The sequence below is a fragment of the Neolamprologus brichardi genome, chromosome 20, assembly GCF_056152115.1.
Source record: "Neolamprologus brichardi isolate AB-2024 chromosome 20, ASM5615211v1, whole genome shotgun sequence".
In the NCBI taxonomy this organism is placed as follows: Eukaryota; Metazoa; Chordata; class Actinopteri; order Cichliformes; family Cichlidae; genus Neolamprologus; species Neolamprologus brichardi.
Genome location: NC_142123.1, coordinates 17,694,044 through 17,712,557, shown reverse-complemented (window position 1 = coordinate 17,712,557; position 18,514 = coordinate 17,694,044). Strand labels below are relative to the sequence as shown.

Below are 18,514 nucleotides of genomic sequence, written 5' to 3'. Positions count from 1 at the left end.
AGCTGTTTGCCATTGACACTAAAGAAGAGAGCGGGTCGAGCAGATAGTAAACGGAGTAGTCGACACAATGCTGAAACAAAGTGTGCGCTGAGAAACTATATAAGGATCAACCTTTAAAATATACTGTTTGACGTTTTTGGGGTTTACTAAAAACCAACGCAGTCAAAGTCAAACTCGGTGCTTTAAGGTCCTTGGAACACGCGGAGACGCCCCTTGCAGTAGCAGCTAACTTGAGTTATCAGTATAACGTACAGGTGTGTGGGGTCGTGGGGAGCTCGGTGACTTGTAGAGCATTCAGAAGCCTCGGGGGCACAATGCAAGAGGACTGTTTGTGAAGAACGACTCCATCCACGGTAAGGCACACCCACGGCTCTGACTTAGCAGGTCGTTAGTGAAGCTAGCCTTAGCTCCTATCGAAGTTGCTTGACAGGTCAGCTCGTAGTTCGTAATTTATCCTTGAGGAGCTACTCCAGACTGTTAACAGGACTTTGTGTCATGGTCAAGAACAAAGATGGAGGAACATATGAGAAACAGAAGCTTAATCAGAGATTGTGCAGCCGGAGTACTTGATGACATAGATTAGCTTGCACAAAGATGATGAAAGCGTCAGTGTTAATATAGCTTGGCGCAACGTGCCGAGTGTTTTTATTTTATTTTATTTGTGTTTATATTAAAAGCAGCATTAAGAAGAGCTTGATGGCACTTTTGCAATATTATCTTCAGCACTGTGTGAAAGGTCGCAGGGGCGGTGACGGAGCGCAACCAGCAGTTTTGACTCTGCGTGGATGAGGTGAAGATCGACACGTGATATTCTTTTCAAATGTAATGAAGCTTTCATAGATCTGCAGTGCCATCTTTGTCGGTATTCTCATAAACCCACACTCACATAGCGGGGGTGCCGCTAAAAATGATCAGTGTAATTTTCCAAAGCTGTGCGGGAAGTCGTCCTCAGTCGTTTTAGCCCGTTGCTCTCTGTGTACTCTTTCCACACTGACAAAAATGACTTGACATCAGGCTCATGTTTTCCTAACAGCAGGTATCAGCAATAAGAAGCAGTTATTTCCCAGATACTACACGGAGCCTGATTCATTTAAAAGAAACTTGCTTAGTGTTCATTTGTGGTTCGAGGCTGATATGTCACATGTTTGGGAAGTTATTTTGTTACAGGTTGCAGTATTATAGTATTATTGTAGTATTATACCCTGTATCAAGTTCTCAAAACAGAAGAGTATTCGGATATGAATACTACATTTTATATTGAATTTAGATACTCATTTGCAACAGTATCCACAAACTGTGCCATCTTTGCCTCCTCCAGCTGACACAAACCCACTGCTGCTCCTCACTAATGGCTTCCGTAGTTAACCTTCATCACACTAAACCAATACTTCAGGATGATGTTCAGAAGTCAGTATTAAACAGTTATCATAACTGTTAACCTGGCTTACTGCACACGTTAACATTAACCCTTTTACTATTAGCATTTAACCTTAAGACTACTGAGCAATTCAAGTAACAACTAGTGGACTGTAGTTAGATAAAGGATGAATAATTATTGCAAGCTGAATCGGCTGTAAATGGAATATTGAGCCGTGACAGAATGGATTAGGTACACGTGGAGACCCAGGCGGGCTGCTGGCTGTCCAGAGCAGCTGGGGAAGTGTAGCTGAACTGAGCAGGGAGTCCAGAGTGTAGAGAACTAATGGGAGCAATAAAGAGTGAAATCAGTGCAGCGCAGAAGAATTAGATGAGCTGAGGGGGAAAGAGCTGTAGACTGAGGAGGGTCAGCATGGATGGTGGATGAGAGAGAAACCGCAGGGGACAAGATGAAAATCTTTAAGTTTTCTACTTTTACAATATTGTTTTCAAATTTGACTCTGATTTAGATATAGCAGTTGTGATGTCAGTGACTGCTACAGTCTTTCACAGTGGGCACTCTTTTTTTTTTTTTTTAAATCTTCTTTATCTTAACTTATTATTATTTGTACTATGCTTCATCCAAAGTTTATTTGTAACTTTTTTAAATACATTTTTAGATGTTAGGTATTTTGCTGTTTGTTATATTGCTTGTTTATTTAGGTTCTATAGGTTCTAAAATCACAGAGCCAGCCTTCCTAGTAAGTTTATTCAGTGTGTTACTTTTACCAGCTCTGATGCTGCTGCCCCAGCAGACAACAGCAAAGAAAAAGTACAGTAAGCTTACCACAACTGACAGGTAATCTCTATCATATTGCTGCCCATGTTGAAGGATATCAGCTTCCTTAGCAAATAGGGGCTTCTCATTCCGTTCTTGTTTCCAGGCTTTGTGCTCGTCATCCACTTCACCCTGTTGTGGATGTGGAGGCCCAAGTACATAAGTACTCCTTGTCCCAGGATAGACACGGACTGTGTAGCCATCCTCTTCCTTCTGAAGATGACCCTTTAATTTGGTCTTTTTTTTACATTTAGGAGCCATTAGTCTGAGAGAGGGAAACAAGGCTGTGCTTAAAAACACACAGAGCAGACTGTTGGCCAATGATAATATTTAAATAAATCAGATAATCAGCTGTCAGAACATCAGCAAAGTTACCATAGTGACAACATTATTTGGCTTGGCGCTTAAAGGCTTATAAGACCCAGACTGTAAATGGTATCTTCTTGCTTTAGAGATCAAGAGAAGAAGTTGCTCTACATGTGTGTTCTGTGCTGTGAAAATGTATTCAAAGAAAGAAAGAGTGAAAAACAGCTGCTTTCTGCTTTTCTTAAATCAATCTAAATATAATAGAACTGCATCAAGCACTGAAATAGCACTCCTTTCATTCAAATACCTCCAGATCAAAAAGTATACATCTGTTGCCTTTGAGGAGCACCTTGTGGGAAAGGGGACACATTTTCCTACAATTTGAGGATCAAATGATGGCTCTAGATCGAAAATTGTGGATTCCCCAGCAGGTTGAAGAGAAAAATATAATTAGATTTATTTTCTGCCCAGCCTGTTGCCTAAATCAGTCCATTGCTGTCAGGTTGATTCGATGTGGAATGACCTCTCTATGTCAAATGTTTGGGAGGAAAGATGCCTAGAGTAAGAAAATTGACAGATTATTGATATGAATGAAGATGTTTGGTAATAAATGTTAAGACTTTATTAACAATAAGCCATGCCTCAATGGTTGTTTTGGTTTCTTTATTAGAAAAATGGTGTGAGAGAGTGTGATAATGATAATTGTAAAGGTAACAGTTTTTGTTTACAACAAATAATAGGCTGTCACCAATAAAATTGTCTTTTAAGGCTACCCCTAGCATGCAGTGCACTATTAGACGAGTATTGGTCGAATTCCTATTTCAGACAGCTTGTCAGTCCAGTTTGCAGTAAGAAAGTAAATGTGCTTGCACTGAATAATGTGTCGCTTTTGCTAAACATACGGGGTGTGTCTGTGATGTTTTATCTCTCTAGTGCCATGTCTCTGGTATTTCCACGACTCAGCACCAACCCATTTCATAGCAAGAAGGAAAAGAGAATCATGGCGGAAGTGAACGCATCACCGCTTAAACATTTTGTCACAGCAAAGAAGAAGATCAACGGGATCTTTGAGCAGCTGGGGGCTTACATCAAGGAGAGTGCTTCCTTCCTGGAAGGTACTACAACACCGAACACACACTCTTACCACTTTACTACACGTAAAAGTCACAAATGTAAAGAGTCTTGCTTGAATTGATCTTTTTCTGGACTCTGTCCAAACCACTTGGCCATGCCTATCAGTGTTGCAGTGTTTTCCCAGCTTGTATCTTTGATCCTGCTACTATGCGCTGTCCAGTCCCAGGTAACCTTTGTGCTGTCAGCTGGGATAGACTGTTGTTATTTTATTTCCCCGCAGTACAGATAGCATGACAGCAGCCTGCATGCTTTTTGTCATAGAGATGCTTTAAGCCTGCTGTGGGCACGTAGTACAGTCGGAACATTACTTGGAGACACAAAAAGACAACAGGGAGCCTTGCATTCATTAAGGTCAGCTGGCCACAGAATTGGCACATTCTTCAGTTTTCAAATGCATTTGGATCGATGATTGATTGATTGATTGATTGATCGATCGATCAACTGTGTCATGTTTATGACCTAAGCATCAGACCCCAAAATCCTGAGGGGGCGGGGGGGACTAGACCAAGTAAGGCTTTCGTATCATTTTTTAGATTGAAAGTGAAATCGTATAAAATACTGTATTAATTAAATTGCATTCATATTTAAAAATATAAATATAAAATCTTTTTTCACAAGCCAGTAAAAATGTACATGGGCCAGTAAAACTCAGAGGGTTGTTAGGAAAGACACCAAATTATTATTAATATTAATTAACGTCTACACCAGGGGTGTCCAACTCCAGGCCTTGAGGGCCTGCAGGTTTTAGATCTCACCCTGGGTCAACACACCTGAATCACATGATTAGTTCATTACCAGGCCTCTGGAGAACTTCAAGACATGTTGAGGAGGTCATTTAGCCATTTCAATCAGCTGTGTTGGATCAAAGACACATCTAAAACCTGCAGGACACCGGCACTCGAGGCCTGGAGTTGGACACCCCTGATTTACACCATCATAACATCTGTTTTCAGCAGCACTAAAACTTGCCTCCTTTTAATGTCAGAAAGTCTTATGGGATTAAGATGTTTTCTTTTAAAAAAAAATAATGTCAATATGACATGTACATACAATCCAAGTTTGTTTTTTTTTTTAAACGGATGTCGTATGCAGTTAAACTTTACAACATTGCAATTTTTAAAATGGAAACCAGTAAGCAGTTTATTCTGTAAGAGCTGTGTTTTTTTTCCTCATTGCTCATTAATGTAAAAAAAAAAAAGTGTTTCTTATCCGATTACTCTATTAACCGATGGATTACTAAAATAATCGATAGTCGTAACCCTAGTCTGTTTCACACTGAATTATGTGAGTGTACTACATCCTGTAGTCGAGGCACACTGAAGTTCACAGGGAGTGGTCAGTAAAATTTATCAGCACAAGCCTGATATACGGCACTACACAACACAGGAAATCCAATTAACGCAGTAAGATCATGTTGAACGCAAGCACATGTCTGGACGAAGACAAAGAAGATCTTCTTTGTCAGATTACCCCCCCCCCCCCCTGCGCCCGCACCAAAACCCCTGATAATCTGTGGCTGCTTGCTTAGTGTGTTTTGAGTGCGTGTTCTGTTGTTCATGCTACAGCCATCAGTGCTCACAGAGTTTGAATGAGGTGATCTGTCCAGCGTCATACTATTTCTTTCATAGTCAGGCCTTTTTTGTCATTGAAGGTCTGTGTTTTGATCTTGAGAAGGCGGCATAAATCACTTTGAATGAATATGATAACTTTCAGCATGAAAAGCTAACCTCCGCCTGATGACTTTGACATATTAGATGCATACAAAAGTGAAGAGCTAGACCCGGTTGCCACGGAGGAGCAGGTCCAGGAGGTCCAGGGTTATCTTGCCAAGGTGACTGGCATTGGAGAAGTTCTAGCCCGCCGGCATATGAAGGTGGTTTTCTTTGGAAGGTATGTACACTTAAAATAAGTGCGAGTTTATTTCATGACTCGAAGTAGAATTGTGTTGAATGCTGATCACAGCTTTGCTACGTGTTCTTCAGGACCAGTAATGGGAAGAGCTCAGTAATCAATGCCATGCTGTGTGACAAGGTTCTGCCATCTGGGATAGGACACACTACCAACTGCTTTCTGAGGGTGGAGGGCACAGATGGGAATGAGGCCTTCATTCTCACTGGAGGCTCTGAGGAGAGGAAGAACATAAAGGTGAGCAAAGCCGACTAAGTCGACTTTGTGTGGAAAGGAAGCTTCATATCTGACTCTTATGTTGTCTGTGGTTCCAGACAGTGAACCAGCTGGCCCATGCTCTCCACCAGGATGAAGATCTGGATGCTGGCAGCCTTGTTTGTGTCATGTGGCCTAAGGCCAAGTGTGCTCTGCTCAGGGATGATCTAGTGCTGGTGGACAGGTCAGATACATGTTTTGTGGAATAATTCTAGGGGTCTTGCAAGTAGTTGAGGCCATTTTTAAAGTCCAGTTCCTTTTCCAGAAAATGTGTGGTCCCATTGAAAATGTAAATCAAATTGCAGTGATTTGGAAATCATTTGAAGTGTGTGTGATAGTCCAAAGACAAGGTATCAGAGTTGGAAAACTGAGAAATGTGTTCTTTTAAAATATATGTTCTATCTGAATTTGAAGCCACCAACCAACCTGTTTAAAAAGAAGCTGGGACAGGGGTTATAACAGACCTGAAAAGCTTTGTCTTGCTTTTCTCACAACTAACAAACTTGAGAGTTTTGTTTAAAGAGCATCCTGTGGAGTCTATACCTTGTAGTAAAGTTGTGAAGCAATATAGGAGTAGTATTTCTCAAGTCAGATTTTGAGATTGCATCACGTATAAACATGTCATTCAAAGAATTTGGATTAAATCTCTGCAAGCAAAGCACAATATGGAGACAGCAGTGCGCTAAAAAACAAATCAGAGCTTTAGCTAAGGCTGACGACCTCTCCAAGCAGCCTCAGTCAAACTACGAACTCACATACAAGTTCTCTTTCAGCATTTGCACTGTTTGCACTTAAAATTTGGAAACACAGCTGGTGGTAAAAGAAGCTGTTTTATATTTATTTAGCTGCCCCCTTGAAATCTAAGCTTTATTCTAGCGCAGTGGTGGGCAACTCCAGGCCTCGAGGGCCGGTGTCCTGCAGGTTTTAGTTGTGTCCTTGATCCAACACAGCTGATTTAAATGGCTAAATGACCTCCTCAACGGCTGTGTCCCATTTCAGGGTCTGCACGCTTGAAGTACGCGCACTACGCGTACTACGTACGGTGCGTACTATAAGTACGAGAAGTGTGGAAGTGAGAGGCTTGTGAAATGGGACGGTATATGCTTCGTCGCGCTGTTCAGGTTGCCTAGCAACCATGATACTAACCGCGAGACACGTTACATACAGCTTTGTTTGACAGAAATGAAGGAGAAAATTGTTTTGTTGGTTATTAATTTTTTTCATGACATCACTTTGATTAGTTGAGTATCTGAGGCTGAGACCACAGGACTGTAAAACAAGATTGTTGGGCTTCATTTCTGTACTGAACAGTCATTTAAGATTAGCTAGTAAATAATAATTAGCTAATGTTGTTCATGAGACTAAAGTCATCTCACTATGGTAATGTAAATATAATATGGCCAATATTATAGTATTGTCAGATTATTATGATTGATATATATATATATATATGTCGTGGTGAAGAGGGAGCTGAGTGTAAAAGCGAAGCTCTCAATTTACCGGTCAATCTACGTCCCTACCCTCACCTATGGCCACGAGCTGTGGGTAGTGACCGAAAGGACGAGATCGCGGATACAAGCGGCGGAAATGAGCTTCCTCCGAAGGGTGGCTGGCATCTCCCTTAGAGATAGGGTGAGAAGTTCGGCCATCCGGGAGGGGCTCAGAGTAGAGCCGCTGCTGCTCCACATCGAAAGGAGCCAACTGAGGTGGTTTGGGCATCTGGTAAGGATGCCCCCTGGGCGCCTCCTGGGTGGGGTGTTCCAGGCATGTCCCACCGGGAGGAGGCCCTGGGGCAGACCCAGGACACGCTGGAGAGATTATATCTCTCGGCTGGCCTGGGAACGCCTTGGTGTTCCCCCGGATGAGCTGGAGGAGGTGGCTGGGGAGAGGGAGGTCTGGGCCTCTTTGCTTAGGCTGCTGCCCCCGCGACCCGGCCCCGGATAAAGCGGATGAAGATATATATATATATATATATATATATATATATATATATATATATATATCTATATATATATATATATATATATATATATATATATATATATATATATATATATATATATATATATATATATATCTATATATATATATATATATATATCTATATATATATATATATATATATATATATATCTCTCACTGACTTTCAGCTTGTTGTGTTTGTGGATATATGACTGACTTTAATTATCCATAAAATCATCAGATTCTCTGTAAGATTAAGGTCGACTATATATATATTTAGAAGTAGAAGCTTTAAAACCAAGTTAACGCTGAAAGTACAAACATTGCTAATGTCACATAACTTTGCCGACATGTGGCCAACAGCAATGTTTTAATGTTCTTCATTATTAAACATTCGCACATAAATAAGTGACGTCATGTTCAGTACTTACTTTTGACAGTTCACTCTTGGCCGCTCCCTTCTGCCGTATTTTGCGGCAAAATTATCCACACCCACCGCCGCGCTATGAATTGTGGGATATATGGGACCGCGAAGCGTGCACCGGACCACGCTTGGTATTTGGGGAAATCGACGGCGCATTTGGAGTATGCGTTTTAAGTGCACTTCGAATTGGGACAGCCGTCGTCGCGTGGCGGTGACGTAACCGCACTTAAAATGCATACTTCAAGCGTGCAGACCCTGAATTGGGACACAGCTAGCATGTCTTGAAGTTCTCCAGAGGCCTGGTAATGAACTAATCATGTGATTCAGGTGTGTTGACCCAAGGTGAGATCTAAAACCTGCAGGACACCGGCCCTCGAGGCCTGGAATTGCCCACCCCTGTTCTAGTGTGACAGCTGCATGCATGACTTTAAATTTGATCCATTTCAATTTGCAATGGTTACTCGGTGTGCTCAATTCTAACTCTGGCATAGCCTAATAAAGAACACCACAGCGAAATGAACTGACTGAACAGTTATTAATGGTCATAAATGGCCTATAGATGTAACTGATCAGTCTGCGTTGTTGTAGCTATAAACGGTGTAACAGGCTCGGTAGCACTAGGAATACACAAAAGAGATTTCTGCATTTCTTGCATCATCAACTGAATGCTTGAAAATCTGCATGACAGTTTGCGACCCTATAGCTTTACAGCAGAGCTTCATTTTGTTGTTTTAATTAGGTAACACTCAGCAGGTTGCATATATGAAAGGTTGCTTCAGCAGAGAATGTGTATAACAATTAAAGCACCTTTGAAAATGTGGCATTTCAGACAAATTCAAACAGAAGCTTTCAGAATAACTTGCTCCAGACTCTGACTTAAAGTTGCGCTCTAACCCATTCATGTTGCTGGTAGGTGACTGACTAGCTTCTTAGTTGCTTTTAGAATGTTTTTGGTTGTCGTCCAACCATAGTGGCAGTCGGCTCTGCATTCTGCTGAATCAGAACATCAAAATCTTTTTGGTCCAGAGCAGGGTTTTAATAGTTTTGCAATTTTCATTAGTTTTTATTTTTATTTAGTTTTGACTTCAGATTTTCAATTTTATATCAGTTTTAATTAGTTTTTACCAATTGTTTGCTAGTTTAGTTTTTATTTTTTTTGAAAATCCTTAGTTTCAGTTTAGTTTTGATTAGTTTCAGTTATAGTTTTAGTTGTGTTTGCAATAATTAAGTGTATCAAAATCCCAGTTTCATCATATCAGTCATTCTCTTCTGCTTATCCTTGGTATGTTGCTATTCCAGCTACCATACCCTGCACCCTGGACAGGTCGCCTGTCTGTCGCAGGGCTAACACGCAGAGACAGACAACTGACATTCCCACCTATGGGTTCTTTAAATAAATAAATAAATAAAGGCAGATGAACAACCATTGATACCAGGCAACTATAAAATGTATATCTTGGCCCCAATGAGACTATTAACTCTTGTGTTCGTAATTTTGGTTCAAGTGAATTGATAAACCTTTTCAAGGCAATTGACTCACACAGTTATGTAGATATCCCAGTCCTGTTGTCTCGGGATGCATCACGCTGCCATGCCTGGGGTTAGCTTCTGTTTTCTGGGGATGAGTGTTGAGTGTGCTCCCTTACCTTCTCAAGGTAAGCTAGCTTCTTGTGTGAGCTTTTCAAGTGCACTTTAAGGTTTGTGGGATTTTTTTTTTCCCTTTAGAAATGTCCCTCATAATTTGTCTCTTTCCACTACAAGACACTTGCTTTATCCAAAACACAGTCATATTCAAAGTAATCCCAAATTGGACTCTGGCGCTTTCTCCTGACTTTTCCTGACATGATTCTGCACGTGGACGGAGCAGCAACACAGACGACTCGATTAACGTACTTGCCACCTGCTGGCATAATGAGACACAGCAAGAAAAAAATCTGGAAACTAAACTTCATTTTCACCCTTGACTATTGTATGACACACACACATCTACGAAAACGAAACACATTTTTGCTATAAATTCAGTTAATTTTAGTTAGTTTTGTGAACACTCATTACAGTTAGTTAGTTTTCCTTTTTTTGTTATTTTTATTTCCGTTAGTTTTCGTTAACGATAATAACCTTGGTCCAGAGCCACTGGAAGCCATGCCTGCATCTGCAAGTCCATCCGCAATTCACAAGAAGCTCTACTGCACCCAGACAATGGACTCAAACTTGCATACAGAAATGGTAAATGGACTGGTTCTTATATAGCGCTTTTCTACTCATCTGAGCACTCAAAGCGCTTTACACAACTTGTGCATTCACGTCTTTCTAAGTGCTTCATAGCTAACATTCATACTCCGATGGATGCATCGGAGAGCAATTTGGGGTTAGTATCTTGCCAAATCAAGGATATTTGGCATGTAGACTAGGGGAAGCCAGGAATCGAACCACCAACCTTCCAAACAGTGGATGGCCTGCTCTACCACCTGAGCTACAGCCACCCCGAGATCACCTGATGGCCAGGGTCATATTTGTCAGGTTATTGGGACCAACCTGCGAACTGTGTTGGATCAGTGATGAGCTACTACGTCGTCTATGGGTTTTCTTCTTTTTTGTTCTTAATGTCGATGCCTGGGAATCCTCGTGACATCAGCTTTTCCTGTGTAAAACGGTGTCATAGCACATTTAGTCAAATGTTTGCCAGAGAGAGGTGACAGAGACACAGTCAGTGCATGTTGAAGTACATTGTTGTTATGGGACTTTGACAGAAGCTGTGACTGATGACCTGTAGGGCCAAAGAGCATCAGACAAGTGAAAACCAGGATCCAAGAAGAAGTTTAACATGCTTTTGCTCCTGCTGAGGTAGAGGGAAGTGTACTCTCTATGGAGGAGCACTAAAAAGGTCACCTCCAGCTTTTGATCGTAGTTTTTCTTCCTGAGACATTTGGGAAGTTGACCGTTGACCGAACCAGGGGTGGGATATCACAGGATATTAGGGAAATTTGTGATGATGCAGAAAAAAAGAATGGATGACTGATTGCAGCTCACAGACAGCAGCATTTATTAATGCAAAAATAAAGAATGAGCTACTCTCATTGATGGCACACTGCCACGCTGCCAATCTGAATCTATGCCTTACAGTGCCAACAGCAGCATTATATACAGTGACACAGTGTAAGACAGCTGTGAACAGCCTGAATAGTTTTTTTTCAGGAGAAATGTTTAACAGTTAGAGAGGATAATGTGGATGGCATCATGCTAGTCTGTGGGATGACTTTGGAAGTCAAGAACCTCTTTTGATTTCCAAAGTGAGTGAAGGCAGAGGCAAGAGTTAAATGCTGGAAGCTGAAGTAGCAAGAACGTTGTTCAGAGTTCAGAAAGGAGTTGAGACAGGCTCTGGGGAAGTACAGCTGTATTGCTAAGGGTAACTGCAGAGGAGGAGATGCAGAGTGTTGATGTGACAGAGGAGGATTCTGGGATAGTGTGAGATGAAGGCAGATAATCTGCTGTGGCGACCCCTAAAGGGAAAAGATGGACAAACAAGGTGGCGGCTTCGTTACTGTAGGTGGCTGGCTTTATGGAAAGATCCTGGCTGACTTGAAACAGAGTGAGACCGAGGCATGTCTCACAAAAATGTCCCAAACCGTATTTCTGCTTCACTATAAGAGTATTTGATATTGGATTTAAATTTTCTTTTTAATGAAAGTGGCTGTGCTGACTTGGCGAGGACTCTGATTCTCGCCAAGTCAGCACAGCCTCGTCAAGTGGCTGTGCTGACTTGGCGAGGACTCTGATTCTGTTGTTTAACATCATGTTTCCATCTCAAGCCCAGGGATTGATGTTACCACAGAGCTCGACAGCTGGATCGACAAGTTCTGTCTGGATGCTGATGTGTTTGTTCTTGTGGCAAATTCTGAATCCACGCTGATGCAAACGGTAAGAACTGCATGAAGAGATGAGGTTCAAACAGGACTGTTGATGACATGTCAAAACAATCTGAGTGAGGGGATTGTGTGACGCTGCTGTGCATTGGGAACATTTTGCTTATATGGTGTTTTCCCTGTCAAAAGTCGTGTGAGGAGAAAACATAATCCAGACAAATAATTTCTTTTAACAGGCACATGTATTCATGCTTTACTGCCAACACAATTAAATTCAACAACTGACATGCGTAGAACTCTGCAGCTTTGTGCACAAAGAAGCCTGGTTTTTGCACACTGCTGCAGTTTGATGCTCTTGTGGGTAGCTGTCGGTGCTCACAGCTGAATCCTGCTTGCTCAGATGAACTCCCTTTTGACTGTTTGGAAGCAGGAATTTAATTGCATGAGTGCCAATGAAAACATGCTACCTTGAAATTATTTACTTGGATTGTTGTTTTGTGTTTTGTTTTGTTTTTTGGCACATGACCTTTGACAGAAGAATAATTCTATAGTTGCCATCAGGAAAGGTCATCACAGATGAATCCAAAGTATTTCAAAGGGTTCTTTTTTTTTATGATGAAAGATTTCTGTCCTGATGGGTCTCATTCAGAGTAACAGTGCCTCCCTCAATAATGCTGGTTTGAGTATAAAAAAATGTGAATCTAACATTTTTTTTGCCAACCATTTGTATTTTCTCATTCACGGATTCCTTTTTTTCAAACATTGGTACATTTTCATCCTGCAGGAGAAGTCCTTCTTTCACAAGGTCAATGAGCGACTTTCCAGTCCCAACATTTTCATCCTCAACAACCGCTGGGATGCTTCTGCCTCAGAACCTGAATATATGGAGGAGGTCAGTTATGGTGCATACACAAAGGACTTCTTTATGGCTGTTGTAACACTAGCAAGAGTGTCCACTTCAGTTTAGCATTTACCATTTGATGTCTCACATGGGACATTTTGGTCTCCTAACAGCTAAAGAGGTGTCCTTGTTGCTGTGGTGGGCAAATTTAAAGACACGATGATGACTTTGTTAAAGTTGTGTGTGCATGAATGCGTATTAGCTGTCAGGAGGTACTACAAACCTTAAGATGGTCCTTAATGTGGCTTGTTGGTTACACACTAAAGGGCACTGTTCCAGGAGAAATCACCTCAAAACTCTCAATACCTGTCTAAAGATTAATTTTTTTAATAGATGTGTTAGTCTGATGCTGCAGTGTGTCCTCTTTGCCTTGTATTAGAAGTTTCTAAGAGAGTTTATGAAACGTTTCTATTTAATTTTTCTTAATACCATAAATGTATAAATCTCAATGTGGCATCACTTCCTCATCCAAAGAAAGCTTTGTTCTGGTAGGCTTTGCCTTTGTGATTCTTGCTAATTTAAGTGTGTTCTTGCTCAACCAGGTCCGTAGGCAGCATATGGACCGTTGCACTAATTTTCTGGTGGATGAATTGGGCGTAGTGGACCGAGCCCAGGCTGGTGACCGTATATTCTTCGTTTCTGCCAAGGAAGTACTTCAGGCTCGTGTGCAGAAGGCTCAAGGAATGCCTGAAGCAGGTGAGGGCACCAGTCTGCGCAATCAAAACTCTGGAAAGGTTTGAATTTTGAAATACGCAGCAAAAAAGTTCCTTGACAAGCTCTGTACAATGATAAGATTGTACCAGATCGATCGGGGCCCAGGTTGTCGACTGCCTCTGGTGCTGTTGGCCAGTGGAAGGCTGGTAGGTACTGGGCTACTGTTGGCCGAAGATGAGACAGTGAGAGAGGAGAAAAGGCAGGATTGTGGAGGAGTGGGTACTTTAAATGTAAGGACCATGACTGATGTGATGGACAGGACGAAGGTAGATGTTTTGTGCATGCAGGAGACAGAGTGGAAGGTAAGCAAGGCCAGAAAACACTTTCTGCTTTTCTTTACAGCCATGTGACAAGGTTATTAATCCCATCATGGTGCCACACAGCCATTTGTGAGTGTCTGTAGCTAAGGAGGTAGAGGAGGTCATTTATCTAATCAGAAAAGCTGTTCCCGTCTCCAGTCTGCATGCCAAAGTATCCTTAGGAGTACTACTAAACCCCAAGTTTCTCTCTGGTGCATTTATTGGAGTGTTAATGTTAGAAAAAATGTACTTCGTGTAGAAAGTCCTTGTATGAATGGCTGAATGAGGCGTGTTGTGTTAATTGCTTTGAGTGCTCGAATATAAAAGCGTTATATAACAACCAGTCTATAACATAGTAGGCTTGACCAGTAATAATGTAACGTTAAGTCTAATCATAAATACGAAGTCTGTAATGTCCATGCAATGTCCATTTAAAACTTCAACTTTAATTTTGACTTCCTTGTAGCATGCTGTTAGTTTTGCCAGTGGAGGAAAAAAGGTGGGATGGGGTCACATCCCTGTCTTAAACATGATTTAGTATCCTCTAAATATTTTACTTTCATACGGCACTCTTTGGAAAGCCTGTGTGTTGAATTGTGTGCTGTTTGTTTCTCCAATGGCTCTGTTTGTGTTTTTACCAGCTTCTTCCTTTATGCAGCACTCAGCTCTGCTCACTCACTAAAACCTCAACAGCACCATCTGGTGGACTAAAAGTGCAATTGACTTTAGTATATAAATAAAATATCACACGCACAGCATCTCTGCATACATAGGTTTCTATGGCTATGTCCACATGTACACGGATATTTTTGAAAACGCAGATTCTTCTATGCATTTGGGCCTTTCATCCACACGTAAACTATGTTTTCAGTCACTGAAAACTTGATCATAAAATGCAGATTGTAAGCATGATCATGACCACCGATCAATAACCAGTGATCAAAGACCATTATGGACCTGGCAGTCATAGTAGCGGGTGGGTTTTGATAATCGATTTATCGATTAAAATCGATTCTGGCTTGGATAATGTGATATCGATTCATTAAAATCCTGAATCGATTTTTTTAATATAAATTAATTTTGCCCGAAATGCCAGAATCTCAGGTTAAACCTCACAAAATTTCTAAAACCACCAAACAGCTAAAACAGCTTTAAATGAGAGCAGGAACACGGATTCTGCACAAAGACTTAAACACAAAGCACGGACCTGCGGATCAGAATCAGTGAGATGTCGCCTTTCTCACCCGACGGCATGGACACGGTTGGGGCTGAAAACCGACAGCTCGCTGATTCTGATGTTTCGGCGGGTCCGCGCTTTGTGTTTACGCCCATTTTGCGCTGATTCTAAAGCTGTTAGTTTTATCTCTCTCCAAACAATATTGACCGAACCAGCAGCAAAAGAAGATCCAAACTACGCTTCACATAAACATCGTCATGGATTCCCTCTTACTTTTGCTGTTTTGCTTCCACCACGATAAAATCACACTTCATGCACAGCTCTCTCTCTCGCTCTCTCTGTACTTCAACAACATTTTCCCGTCTAAAAATCTGCTTTCTGCATTATTCGCTTGCTTGTTACGCACAAGACTACCATTATTTTCCGAAAAGAAAACCTAGTTTCTGCCGTTCAATAGGCTTCTGAACAAATTTAAACTTTTTAAAATTATGCAAAACGCAAAACGCTTAGCCATGTCTCTAATAAAACCACTGTAACTTCAGAGGTAATATTCATATGTTGATTAAGGCTTGTTTTTGATGTGCAGAATATTTTTATAAAATCCCAGGCCAGGAAAGTCGCCTTCATGTTTTTCTGTTTTATCTTCAGCTACTTTGACACAAAGGCATCTGCTGTGATGCTCACACCTTTGATAAAGTCTGGAAAGTGTCAGCTTCCTTTTTATAGATACAAAAATATGTAAATGTACCGATCTGAATTATAATATTTCTGACTGTCTGAGGCAAAATTTCCCAGATTCAAATCGAATTGAATTGAATCGTGGATCGAATCGATTCTAGAAATCAGTGACGATACCCAGCCCTAAGTCATAGACTACGTCCATACACACACGGGTATTTTTGAAAATTGAGATTTTCCATTTTCATTTAAATGGAAATAACGTACGTTGTTGTTTATATGAGATAAATTTCTAGAATAAAAAAATACTGTCGTTGTTAATCTTACTACCTGCAGTTTGTACACGCTTACATATACACACACACAGTTACTGTCCCTCCATTTACAAAGACAGAGGCATCAGAGTGAACTTTGGACGTGGCTTCTACATTCAATACAGACGCTCTCACAATGCAAATTGGTTTTAAATAAATGTAATTTCCTTTAAATTAAATTTCTGTATGTTGTATACATTTTTTCATTCCTAAGTTGTGAGTCTACACCAGCCAAAATACTGTCTTTAGTTATTAACATTTGAAATGATGAAGGCACTTGAAAAGTAACACAAAATTAGCTGCCTTTTCAGAAAAACACAAACCTTTCAGAAGTACTTGAGATTTTATGAACGTACAAAACCCAGTTTACTCTTTCCCTCCCAGACTTCTTGACTTCTGATTGGCCAACATTTCTACATGGTTAGGATGCCATGAATTGGCATGTTCTTGAGAGCGTTTAACTTTGTTTTTGGCGTTTACATGTGGATGGAGATATTTTATTTCAAAACTGCACATGTAGAGGTTTTTTTTTTTTTTTTTTTTTTTTTTTTTTTTTAAACGAAAATTGAAAATCTCAGTTTTCGAAAATATCCGTGTATGTATGGACGTAGCCTATGACTGCCAGGTCTGCCTGCTCTTTATGATCAAGAAATTGACCAGGTAAGACCCCAGGTGCAGGCTGTGTAGAGATGCTCCTGAGACAATCCAGCGCATAATAGCAGGGTGCAAGATGCTAGCAGGCAGGACATACATAGAGCGCCATAACCAAGTGGCCGGCATAGTGTACAAGTCCCGAGGTCACCACCCGACGGCGTTGAAGAATGTCTGAGCTAAGATCCTGTTAGACTTCCAGATACAAATGGACAAATTGGTAATGGCTAACCAAGATAGCCAGATAGCTATACCGAATGAAAGCAACATCAGGAAGAAGGAACATAAGAAGCAGGAGAAGTACCAAGGGTTCAGAGAAGAGGTGGAGGGTGAGGGTAACAGTGGTCCCAGTGGTAATCGGAGCACTTGGTGCAATGACCTACAAGCTAGGCGAGTGGCTCCAGCAGATCTCAGGAACAACATCCAAGAACTCCGTCCAGAGAAACACCGTCCTAGATACTGTGTAGGACCTTCAAACTCTCAGGCCTCTGGTAGAGGACCCAAGCTTGAAGGATAGACCGCCCGCAGGGGCGAGAGGGGAATTTATTTTTTAATATAAAAATAAATGGATATATTTATATTAATTAATTATTAGATTAGATTACTGATAAGTATTAGAAAATGTTTAATTTGGCTTATTCGTTGTGTTTAAATAGATTATAAATAAAAAAAACACACAGAATTCTTGTGCCACGTAAAAGTTGTATGCGATCTGTATAAGAGTTTTTTGAGTTTGAATAGACTTTAAAGTGAGGAAATAAAAAGTGTGAAACCCACTGTAGCGCACATTCTCACTCCTGTGCTGTTTCAGGTGGCGCTCTTGCCGAAGGATTTCAGGCCAGAATGTTTGAGTTCCAGAACTTTGAACGGCGTTTTGAGGTAAGATCCTCAAAACTAGAAATGAGATTTGATCTAATTTCTGTCCGTTTGAATCAGTATGCTACATATGTGCACCAAATTTCATACATCTATGTGAAACACACAATTGGAAATCCTAACATCCATCTGTACGTCAGTGGGAAAATATATTCAAAAAATGTCCACCTTATACTTTCCTACACTTAAATATGGGCTTTGCTTTTGTTTTAATAATTTTAATATAAAGTAATCCAGTCAGTGAGGTGATGTGAAAGGGGGGGTGGTCTCCACAAAGGGTGGCATCTCTTCCCCCTGAGCCTCCGTTTTCTAGCTATTTTTCTTGCAGATATACTGATAGGGTTCCAGATTGTGTTATGTTTCTGGTGTGATGCACATGCATTAACCTGATTCCATCAGCTGCTTGCACGGCTTGGTAGTAAGATGGTGTAAAAATCAGAGTTTCTGACTCCAGCTTGTCGGTCTGGTGAACCACCTGTCACCCAACTTGAAACAGTCTCGTCCACAGTCCTCATTCATAAAGTGTTTTACAAACCCGAAAATTATGACCAACAGATGCATTTTACTTTTTCAGTGCAGCTAGCCAAACAACACAGAGTCAATTACTGGTAAAGGGGGAGACGGAGAAAGCAGATATTCTTGATTTGTTACCATAAAATCCATTGTTGTAGCCAGGGACAGCACAACAGTTATCCTCTTAAACTGTTTTTTAGTTTTACTGTTCTTATTGACCGCAACCAACCAACAAACTCTGGGATGTCACATTTTGTACGGGAAAAAGATGGCGCTAAACATGTTATAAAAAGCACTTATTTCATAAATCCAGCTACATAGAGTTTTATCTATGCCAGTTTTTGA

The 18,514-nt window shown here is 40.9% G+C and overlaps 1 protein-coding gene across 1 annotated transcript in view; it reads left to right on the top strand.

Annotated features, from left to right (window-relative positions):
- mfn2 (mitofusin 2) overlaps positions 1-18,514 on the top strand; it is a 39,159-nt gene continuing 20,645 nt past the window's right edge. Inside the window, exons 1-9 of the mRNA XM_006807158.3 lie at positions 1-353; positions 3,434-3,615; positions 5,389-5,524; positions 5,617-5,779; positions 5,857-5,981; positions 11,993-12,101; positions 12,831-12,938; positions 13,490-13,643; positions 17,592-17,659. Coding sequence (XP_006807221.1) covers positions 3,438-3,615; positions 5,389-5,524; positions 5,617-5,779; positions 5,857-5,981; positions 11,993-12,101; positions 12,831-12,938; positions 13,490-13,643; positions 17,592-17,659 — 1,041 coding nt within the window. The 5' untranslated portion in view covers positions 1-353; positions 3,434-3,437. The remainder of the gene's footprint in view (positions 354-3,433; positions 3,616-5,388; positions 5,525-5,616; positions 5,780-5,856; positions 5,982-11,992; positions 12,102-12,830; positions 12,939-13,489; positions 13,644-17,591; positions 17,660-18,514) is intronic.